The sequence below is a fragment of the Apaloderma vittatum genome, unplaced genomic scaffold (genome assembly GCF_000703405.1).
Source record: "Apaloderma vittatum isolate BGI_N311 unplaced genomic scaffold, ASM70340v1 scaffold2457, whole genome shotgun sequence".
NCBI classification, from domain to species: Eukaryota; Metazoa; Chordata; class Aves; order Trogoniformes; family Trogonidae; genus Apaloderma; species Apaloderma vittatum.
Window position 1 is genome coordinate 61,135 of NW_009725508.1, and position 11,486 is coordinate 72,620.

The 11,486-nt window shown below is 38.5% G+C and overlaps 1 protein-coding gene across 1 annotated transcript in view; it reads left to right on the plus strand.

Annotated features, from left to right (window-relative positions):
* Positions 1-10,820, plus strand: part of LOC104276539 (histone acetyltransferase KAT6B-like) — a 66,875-nt gene extending 56,055 nt beyond the window's left edge. The window contains exons 4-9 of the mRNA XM_009872907.1: positions 137-218; positions 1,251-1,383; positions 4,970-5,352; positions 6,820-6,941; positions 8,573-8,688; positions 10,651-10,820. Coding sequence (XP_009871209.1) covers positions 137-218; positions 1,251-1,383; positions 4,970-5,352; positions 6,820-6,941; positions 8,573-8,688; positions 10,651-10,804 — 990 coding nt within the window. The 3' untranslated portion in view covers positions 10,805-10,820. The remainder of the gene's footprint in view (positions 1-136; positions 219-1,250; positions 1,384-4,969; positions 5,353-6,819; positions 6,942-8,572; positions 8,689-10,650) is intronic.
* Positions 10,821-11,486: the final 666 nt, after the last annotated feature.

The following is an 11,486-nucleotide window of genomic DNA, read 5'->3' on the forward strand; positions in this document are numbered from 1 at the left end:
TTTTCGTTGTTTGCTGTAGCTCTATACTTAGCATGTGTTCAAGTACAAATCACTGTTGTACAACTTCAAGCAATGCTGTATTAAGTCTTTTTTTCCTCTTCCTCCTCCCTTCCCCTTCCCCCCCACCCCCCTTCAGGATAACATGCTTTTTTGCGACTCCTGTGATAGAGGGTTCCACATGGAGTGCTGTGACCCACCACTTTCCCGAATGCCAAAAGGTGATAATAAAAATCCTTTCAATGAAAATGCTTTCATTCACAGTCTTTCTCATATTAAGTGACCAAAAGCTCTTGATCATGCTAATTATTTTTGTATTGGTAAACAATAATGTTTTCAGACATGTCAAAGTTTTTTTTTTGTTTTTTTTTTCCTGAGATCTTTTTGCTCAGGAAAATAGTAAAGGTGTATGGTCATTTGACCAGATGAATTCACTGTGTATTGAATTGTTGGCCAGTTTATTAAAGGTGAAATGTTATGAAGGCTGTTAAAATGTTTGGAGTATATATGGTGAAAAAGGAATCTTCATAGCAGGTGAAAGAGCCTGTTTCTTCATGCCTCTTGTAAGAGTAGTTTGAAAAACAAGTAATTGAAACAAAACAAACAAAACACCTGTGTCTTCAGATTCTCTAATCTCTAGATTTCCGATATGTAGCACCTCTCATGTCTGCTCTCACATTTTCATGGCTTTCCCTATTTACTCTTAAAGTTACACTGCGAGTCTTTTTCCAGCTTTCTCCCTGCCCCTCAAATCCCCAGCCTTATCTATAGCAAGTAAATTTCAGACATGGTCATCTAATGGTAAAAGGATGCCAAATTGAAATTGTTTTATATTAAACCAAATATAGCTAGCTGTGATGTGGTATTTTCTTTGTCACACTCTGTCCTAGATTGCTTTGTAATGTACATGTAATTTTTTTTCTCATCTTAATTGTATCTGAATAAAGATCTAGGTACTGTAAGGAGGGACAGGCTAGAACAGAAATTCTTCTAAAAACCCATTTGTTCACAATGTTTTCTGTGATCCTTGTTGCCTCTTTCCCCCCTTCCCCTCTCTCCATAAGCACTTTTGTTTTCAAAAAATTTAAAAGTATGGGTAGAAATGGATCTCTTTTCTCTATCCACTTCCCCTTCTGTATGTCCTGTTCATAATATAATTTATTGACCTTGTGTACTTGGCATTTATTTTGGTAGACACTTGCAGAAAGGATTAAACAAACTCTACAATTAAACGTTTTTTTTCCTTTACGTAGGGATGTGGATTTGCCAGGTCTGTAGACCAAAGAAGAAAGGGAGAAAGCTACTTCATGAGAAAGCTGCCCAAATAAGACGACGATATGCAAAACCTATTGGACGACCGAAAAATAAACTAAAGCAACGAATGTTGTAGGTTTCTAGATTTATTTATTTTTTTCCAATGTTTCTGAGAATGTAGTCAGATAAGAGTTGGTGCAGGTTCAACTGCAATTTTTAACTGTGTTTCCAGTTGGGGAAAGGTGACAGGTATTCTATGCCTTTCAGCACAATGACCAATAACTTCATTATTTTAGTGGCTGGGTTTTTTGTCATGTCAGAAGTGATCAAAAAGCTTCCTGTAAGATACTTTTCTAGATCCCATAATTTTTTAAGATAACTTCTACCCATAGGAGATTCAAATAAAAGTCTGTATGATAACATATGCCACAGCAATTTTAAGTGTAACTTCAAATAATGGAAATTATGTACAGAATCTATAATAAAGTGTATAATAGTGAGTTACTTATATCCAACTTCCGTAGACTGTTCTGCTCAGAGACCTGTTCAAAAATTTTATGAAAATTACTTCAGTATCAGCTCACAAAACCCATTTCAGAAGGTGAACTGTGCAAGTACTACAGAAGTTTTAGTTTCAGGGGTACTCTGGAAGAAATTATTACTTGAATTCTGCTGTTAAGCTGCCACTGGTTATTAGAGAAGGAGGTTGCCGTTCATCTTGCTTCTCAGGAATGTGTTTATCTAAGACAAGGGTGTGCTGTAATTCTTTTGGCATCTGTCTTTCCAGGGAACGCTGTAGTTGGACATCTTAAGGCTTGGTTGGAGAATTGTTTAACTAGTGTTCAAATGCTGAGCTAACGTTCCACTGACCATTAAACAGGAACAGACTCTTTGTTAATTCCAATAGCATGTTGCCCTCCATCGCATGTTCCTATCCACATGCACCTTTCTTCTCCCACTATTTAACTTCCTGTTTGGCCACGTTGACTCAGCAGCTGAAAAGCTTTCTGGCTCTATATACTACTCATTCTGTCATGTGGCTGTTACCCCAACCATTTTTCTCTATAATCTAAATACCTGCCTTGTATTCCCTAAAGTTGTATGGTGGCTGCTGTAAAACTTGGCAGTTTGCAAAATAACGATTTCTGGAGCCAGTGGAGCCAACATGTGAAAATAGAAGGAAGAAAGTCTACTCACAGTAGTGGCATACAGCATGCTAGTCATGTTGATGTACTTGGAACACTGCAGCTTGCTGCCTTTTATTTCCTCTCTTTCTCTGCCAGGATCTCTTTTCTTACCTTTTTGGTCCTTTTCCTAAGGTTTGGTATATACTGAAATGATTTAACTCTAGAAAAGTCCTGTACTATAGGAAGGTAGTACACGACAAGGATGAAGCGTGGCACTACCTGAAGTTAAAAGATGTAGTTGTAGTGGCTCTTGAGAGCATGCTGTAAAAGAAAGAGTGGGTAAAACATTCTTTCACTTCTCTATTCTCCTCCTTCGTAAATAACTTGGGAGTTTGAAGGTCCTTGAAATAAACATGCAATTTTGTGTTTCAACTGAAATTTCTAGATACAATTGTATATAACTAACTAAAACTCTGTCTCTAGCTACACCTCTGGTTTTACCCCTTTGAAAAGTCTGAAGCCTTCAGCTGGAGGTTAGGGTTCTAATACAATACTGACTTCGTATCTCACTAAAAACATCCCTGATTTGAGTTCCCACAGTGGATTTTGCAGGAATGTCTATCTGACGCAGTAATTCTGCTTCTCTTTACTCATACACGGAAAAGAAAGGTTAGGAGGGTTTTATTGTTAGATTTTGTTCGTGGGATTCTGAGCTACAACTTGTAAAATAAATGTCATGGTAAAGGATGCAGAATTTCTCTTGGCAATGGATGATTGTGAATATATTTATGAAGATTTTCTTTGTTGCACATGAGCATGTTAGAGTAGTACTTGGCGGGGGGTTCTTTGTATAATAGATATTTGCAATACTGTGGGCACATTTCTATCACTTCAATGTCAAATGTATGTATAAAACAAAACCATCTTCTTTTGGAGAAATAGTGGTTAAGAGATGGGATAAGAGAAAACACTCTTCCTCATGGAACCCAATTTAAAAGTGATTGAGGCGTACAGAAAATGACAGTGCCCTATGTGAAAGTGTGTGGTCGCATGAAATACAAGAAGGTTAGCCAGCTCCATTTAGTTTGGTTTGTGTACTACAAAGAAAATCTGTCCAGAAGTAGTGGAATAAATTTTTTGTCTGTTGACCATCTGTAGGAAGCCCTTCACAAGCAAATTACTGTGTAGGATTAACTAAAACCAGGTGTGTGTTGGCCTCTGGCATTGATGGTGGTTACTACATCTGGTAGTGAGAGTAAGTCTTGTGATAGACGTAAGCTCGTGGCACCAAAGGATTCAAAAGACTTAGAAGATTTTGGTTTTGTTGCCTCCTAGGAAGGAACTAACTAGATTTAAGGATGTGTGAGTGGAAAAGGGGCTAGTTCTTAAACTGGTGGGCCCTTGGAGTTCAGCAAACCAGATGGTAGCCCCAGGCTGTTCAATCTCTAATTAAAGTAACCTGTTGGAATTAATTACTTGAGCATCTCAGTTAAGAAGCAAAAATCTGTGGAAAAAAACTTTCAGCTGTGAAGTAAATAAGCTAACTTCAAAGAGCAGGATAGAAAGGGAAATGGAAGTATTTGATGCAACTTTATAGCTTTGTTTGGATTTGCAATTCGATCATGCCTCCCGATACGTATTTGTTTTACTGCAAATATTTTTAAACATTCTCTTTCTACTTCTGCATATCATTCTGTTGTTGTTCCTCTCTTCAGGCCTTGACAGCCAGCTAAACCTGTACTTCTGGTGTCACAAATACTGGCTCTCAGTATGCCCTTTTTCTTCCTAGCATTTAAATCACATTCACTGCTCTTCCTTCTTAACACCTTCCACAGTAGGCCTGATTGGTTTACAGCTCTTTTGCAAACAGCACTTGGTCTTACAGTTTTACTCTTTCTTTTTCTTCGCTATTTTTGTTTTAGCTATTATTACAATTTCTAAAGAAAGCAAAGTCTGTTTCGTGGGTTTTATTGTAATGCTCTTCACAAACTACCTCATTTTGCTTTTAGGCTTTTGACAGTAATTTTTATTTCTAGTGTTGACAGACATAATCTGACAAGAATGTGGAAGAAATAGGAGTTTCTTGAAAACTGACTGCTCTGGTTTAAAGGACTATTAGACTTTATAGTTTAAGCAAATGTAATCTGAAGTATTTTGATATGCGGTAATTTATTAACATTGAACACGTGCATCTCCTTCGTGTGCACAATAAACTGTGGTGGTAGAGCAGTTATTTTGCTCACATGTGGATATGCATTAATGACTTTTCTCCAGAGAAGCACATTTATGTCATGCCTAAAAGTAGGTGGGGAGGCTGTATACTTGAGAGATCTGTCTCAGCTGCTTCTATTTATATGTGCTGTGGGCTGTCTTTTAGAGGGATGGGGGAGTGGGAGGGACACCAAAAAAGGAGGGAAGAAAAGGTAGTTGGATGTTATGTCATATGTGAAATGTATTTCCAAATGTATATGTCTTTAAATCTCCTTAAAGATTAAGTACAGTGGCATAAGTAAATTGTATAAACTGTAATACAGTTTGGCAATAGTTACAGGTTTTTAATACTGATTTTTATTTTCCAAATTCTTGCATAGGTCTGTAACCAGTGATGAAGGATCCGTGAATGCATTCACAGGAAGGGGGTCACCTGGTAGGGGTCAAAAGACTAAAGTCTGTACCACACCTTCATCTGGTCATGCTGCATCTGTGAAGGATTCAAGCAGCAGATTGCCTGTTACAGACCCCACTCGGCCTGGTGCCACCACCAAAATCACCACCACCTCCACCTACATACCTGCCTCTACACTTAAAGTTAACAAGAAAACCAAAGGGCTCATTGATGGCCTTACTAAGTTCTTTACCCCATCACCTGATGGTCGCAGATCACGAGGTGAAATAATAGACTTTTCAAAGCACTATCGTCCAAGGAAAAAGGTCTCTCAGAAACAGTCATGCACTTCTCTTGTGTTGGCTACAGGTACCACACAAAAGCTAAAACCTCCACCTTCTTCACTTCTACCCCCAACCCCCATCTCTGGTCAGAGTCCCAGTTCACAAAAATCCAGCACTACTTCTAACTCTCCCCAGAGTTCTTCCAGTCAGTCAAGCATACCCTCCTTTAGTAGCCTTCCTAATAACAGTCAGCTAAAGGGACTCTTTGATGGACTCTCTCATATCTATACCACTCAGGGACAGTCTCGAAAAAAGGGACACCCGAGCTATGCACCACCCAAGCGTTTGCGTCGTAAACCAGAGTTATCTTCCACATCAAAGTCTAATAGCTGCTTCTATGGAAGGAAAGAGGTTAGGAGTAGGTTTGTTTCTCATGCCTGTACCTCTGGATGGGGTGTGTCTAGAGGACGTGCTTTTAAAGTGATTGGTCACCTCAAGAGAACAACTTTCCTTAAAAAGCACAGGATTCTAGGCAGATTAAAGTATAAAGTGACCCCTCAGATGGGGACCCCCTCACCAGGGAAGGGGAGCTTGGCAGACGGAAGGATTAAACCTGATCAGGATGATGGTAAGCAAAGGTCAAAGCGCCAACCAAACCTGCGTCCCGTCCAAAACCAAAATTCTTATATTATCACATAGGTCTTAGCTATTTCTCTTGTTCTTATTTCACTTTCATGCAAAAACAACAAAACTTTGACCTTTTATCTAATGCTGACTAAATCTCCAAGATGTTTTTGTTTTTTTTTTTTCTGACTAATACCCACACCACCTTTTCGTTATTTTTTGCATCTGTAGTGACACTAGGAGCCCCAGGTGCTGTCATAATGTTGCTTATGGCTGTGTAGTACCGCATGAGTAGCCACTCTTCATGCTACTTCCGTGTTCTTCTCCTGCCCTTTCTCTGACAGTCGTGCTCTCATCATGGTTGTGTGCTGTCGGTGCCTGTAATGGTGGGCATTTCAGTTCATGTCCCTCTGCTCCATTGCTTTTCCATAAACAACTCCATCCTGCTACAGTCTCCACAACACTTGATCTATACTGCTGTGAACTACCTTGTTATAGTTACTTTTATTTAAGAAAAAAGATATTTATGGTGTTTGAATGTAGACTGCACTTAGCATTGGTCTCCAACTTTTAAGGGCGACTTTTTTTCCCTCTTACCTCGTAGAATATACTAGAATTTATGAAGCAGCATAGTTCTAGTGATGGAGTATACTCCATTTCACGAGGTTCAGAGCTGATTTAGTAGAACTTGACTGTAAACGCTTATATAGACAGACAAGCAAGTACCAAAAATAGCTCATGCAGCAGCAAACTACAAAACCAGAAGGGGAGAAGGTTTCATTTTTATTACTTAGTAATTCGAAATTTAGTTAAAATGAGGAGTGGCAACAACCATAGTTACTACAGTCCTGTTTAGGAGTATCACTTTGGTAAGGCACATGTAACCTTCATGTCTGTGAATAAACTTTTTGCTGGTTTTAAATAACAGATACTGAAATCAAACTAAGCATCAAACAAGAAAATACCGATGTGTATCTGGTGGGAAGCAAGGACAGTGTTACACAAGAGGATTTGGAAGTATTTAAGCAGGCTCGAGAACTTTCCCTTGAGGTAAGAATTGTGTTACATAAAATGTTACTTCGGTAAATAAAGACTCAGTTAATTTTTGTATGTCTATCTGTCTTCATTTTTAATATATTCCCTTTGATCTGATGCGTTATGCTTGCTGTGAATTTAGTTTGGGAGACATTGTATATACAGTTACATTCTTCTAGATAGGAGACGAGACATCACACTGCAATGGGTCAGATGATAAGTGACACTTGGGATAGATTTTGAAAGATACACTTGAGCATTTTGGACACAGGACTACCGCTGATAAAACAGAGATTAAACGTAGCTGACATCCTGGTGAAGTCTGAGAGGATCTTGGTCGGTAAAAATGTGCCTGATGACTTTTCTCTGTAAATAAAGCAGCCACTGTGAAAAGTTAAGTCTGTCCCAACAAATATTGTTCAGTAAGAAACAGAGTTTAGTGAGTTCATAATTTCATTTAACCCAGTGATTTAACACGCTCTGAGTTTAAATACCGTAGGCTTTTTCTACCTGTGAAAATATTTGAGCTGAATCTGTCTAAAACTGTTTATACCAGCTGGTTCTAATGCTCTTCTTTAAGGTAAGTAGTGCTAATCTAAAGCTTGTGGAGACCGAGCTTTTTTGTTTGATTGGTTTTGGTTTTTTGCCAAGGGAGCTGGATAAGGCAGCTGAATCTTCCTGTAGGAAAACAGACTTTTCCTTTTCTCTGTCTATGAAATCAGCAACCAGTGTCTTTGAGAACCTGGGTTGGAAGGGAAGTACATGTAATGTTTCAACTACTTATTTTTATAAAATCGCATCATAAATGAGTTTGTCTTGTGCTTTTTTCAGTAATGGAAGTCACTTCGGTTTTTTTCAAGCTTAGTGTAAAAGAGCCGACATTATCTGCTATGTGTCAGTTCAGTGATATTTTTATAGCCTTAATTCAGAGTGCATTAACCAACAAACTCAAACCAAGTTTAAAATATCAGCTTTGTTATTAGGTTTTACTTCCATTTGCTTATGGAAGTAGTTCCGACTTCCTACTTTCTTTGATTTCATATGCAGTCTGAAAAATGTTAGGTGCTAAGATTTCTAAAATTTGTAGCCTTGAAATTACATCCCTCCCCCACACACCTTTCTTCCTTTTTTTTCACCAGCCCTTCCAGACCCTTAGCAGTCATTTCCTGGTCAGCTCAATTTCAGTATGATAGCTGAGATTGGTGTGTGCTGTTGAGACTGTTCTGAGGTAAATTCCAAGGATTCTAGAAGGGTTCTGCTGATGCCTTCTCCCTCATAGTTTTGACCAAAAGGCGGCTTTGAGTTTGAACCAGAACTTGAGAGAAATCCTCACACTAGATGCTGTGGGAGGACCGAGGCACTTGTGCCTCATATTTGGATGGGCCTTGTGCCATCTCTTCGTATGTGCTTCCTTGAAAGCGCTGCGTCCTGAACTTCCTGGTGAGTTGTTTGGCACCTTGGAAGAAATTTTCACAGTTTGTATTTGGCTATTTGCAAACTGTCCTCTGTGTGGTTTGGAAGATTGAAACCAAGTAAATTGAATGCTTCAGTTTTGTCACACTTTCACTGGGTGAAACTGCTTACGTAAAGCTAACTTGCTTTTACTTTTTTTATATCTAATAGTTTGTTTTTATTTCATCTGACAGAAAATTGGGTGTAAAAACACTGGTGAAACAAGTGGGCGATACCCTTCAGTGATTGAGTTTGGAAAATACGAGATCCAGACCTGGTACTCTTCACCTTACCCACAGGAATATGCAAGGTAGGGAGTTGTCAAGATAGTAATACATTCTTGGAATTTTTACTAATGTGATGATTTGTAATTTATTTTCTTACTGTTTTGTAATAGTTGGATTTACAACTTTTAAAAGTCAATATGCTCTTCTAAGTGAGAACCAAGTTTTGTCTTTTTTTTTTCCCTTTTACTATTTCCTAATCAAAGATGCATTAAAAAGACTTGATTTTCTTGTCCTGCCTAAGCGCACATTGGCATGGGTATATTGTTTTGTTTTTGTGGGGGTTTTTTGTTGGGTTTTCTGTTTGTTTTTTTTTAACCATTGCAACTGGATATGCCCAACTTCTGGCTGTTTAGAGCAATTAATTTTGTTTGTCATCCAGAATTTAACCTCCTTTTTCTAGAGACCAGGAAGAAGTCTGACTAAACAAATATAGTCAAAGTGAGCAAGTTGTGACAACAGTGTCTCATTTCAGGCCTTCTTTGGCCGGGCACACCTTGCGGTCTGACAGAGAATGAACTTGGACGTGTGCTCAGCAGGTCTCTGCTGATTTTTGCATGTGCTGAAAATGTTTTGTGAATCTGTTGGATCTATGACTCACAGAGAGATTTTTCAGAACTGGGTTTGTCAAGATCTACTGCTATGGCAAGCAACCATGTTGTGACATGTTTGCATAGCAGTGTTGTAAACTGCCTTTTCTCTACATTCCTCTGATTTCTAGTTATTGTCATCTTTGTGGGGTGGGAATGAGAGAGATATTGTGAATTTGTAGTATAAAAATCAAGGAGTGAAAAAAGGGTGGAGAGTATTTCTATTACTTATTACCACTGCTTTTATTGTGTTAAAGTTTTAGTTACTTTCTATAATTTATATCATATTGTGAAAGACAGAGTTAGTTGTTCCATCTGGTAAATTAGTCGCAGATAGAGGCATAATGATGGGTAATTATTAATGAGGCAGTAGTGGGATGTAGGAGACAGTGCGGTTCTCGGCTGTGAGTGCAGTGGGATTACATCATGGAACAAACAGTTCAAACTACTTAGGTTGTTAATAAACTTTCTTAGAATACAAGAGTAGTGTAAACCATGGCTATGATCCCAGTGTGATCCCAGGATGTGCCAGTAGCTTCGAAACAGATAAAGATTTTCTTCTGCTCTAAAGCTTTGTAGGCATAATTCCTGCAGGAGAATTACACTGCTTCAGTAATTTTAAAATGAATATAAATAGTTGTAAAATTCACTGAAAGGAGTGTTTTTTGTAGAACACTTGTCAGTATTGTCTTACACAGGACATGTGTGTTACTTCGGTGTAGTTTGAACTGAATCCTTCCCAGAGGAGTACGAGCATCTGCGTTGCCTGTGTCATGGAGATGTGTGGAAGGGAGACTTCTCCCCGCCCCCTCCGTGTGTGAACACAGAGGCCCATCCAAACAGTTTTCAAGTAAAGTGATAATTTAGGTGGAGATGATTTGCTGGCCTTCCCCACAGATTACATGAGGGAAATAAAAGAGGAGATGCCTTATATTCTGCTGTGTGCCTCCCTTGTCTTCACTGGAAGAAGGGTGAAATTCGAGGTATGACTCTGGTGTGCCTGCTCTGATGGAGAGCGCAGCAGAAATGGAGGTGGAATGTGAGAAGGGGAAGTAACTGGGATCTGCCAGAGATTGGACCACAAAACAGCTCACCACAGTTCAACTCTGTTGAATTAGGTTCCCTGTGATTGATTGAATCTGATCTTCTATCTTCCTTTTGTCATGGCTGATGTGTGTATATTAAATATCACTTTAGAGTGAATTAGTAATTTATTTATATAAACTTAATCAGCATTTACTTAACCTAGAATCATAGACTGTCTTAGGTTGGAAGGGAACCCAGAGAGTTATGGTGCCTTATATTTTAATGGAGAGGGCCTTTCATTTTGTGGTAACTTTTTTGTTTACAGAATTTAACAGTTTTTTGGTATAAAACATCTTTCTAATTTTCTTACAGATTACCAAAGCTTTACCTGTGTGAATTCTGTCTTAAATACATGAAAAGTAAAAACATTTTGTTAAGGCACTCAAAGAAATGTGGCTGGTTTCATCCCCCCACCAATGAAATCTACAGAAGAAATGACCTTTCAGTATTTGAGGTGGGTATATAAAAAAGAAATCTAAATTACTGAAAGTAACCACTTTGTAGACATTATAGACCAGTTACTTCATACATTAGCCAGCCTCTTAAGGTGCTTAAACAACACGCATCTTAGATGATGAGTGCAGTGGAAGCCTTTTGGCTAGATTGCTGTTCCCTTCTCAGCAAAACTACCTATTGCGCCCATTCATTTCTGGCTATTTGAGTATTTTGGGTGTAGGGAGAGTGCTAATCATAACATAAATGCTTCCAAAGTATAAAAGCAGGCAAAGCAGTTTCATGTGTATTGTTCTGAAAATACAAATGTAGCTACTGAGTGCTTTTGCCTTCCTTTTGGATGTTTGAGAGGCTTGCCTGGAAACACCCTGATTGGGTACTGGAGGTTCAGATCTGAGGATCTGAACACATTGCCCTTAATTTAGAAAGGCCAGAGTTGAGCTTGTGGATATATATTATTTTCTAATCTGAATTATTCTCTTGGCAGACAACTTCTTAAAATGTTTGAGGTTTTAAGGATATTCTGGACAGTAGAACAGTAGAATTCTGTGTTTCAAATGGCATGCCTGTAGTTGTTAAAGCTGCACATTAATCTCCACGTTCCTGTTTTCAAAAGTTGTTACTCATTTGTATTAATAGAAAAGATGGCTGGGGTTACTAGGTCTTCTTTTGAGGCTATTCCTCAGCAGCAGTAC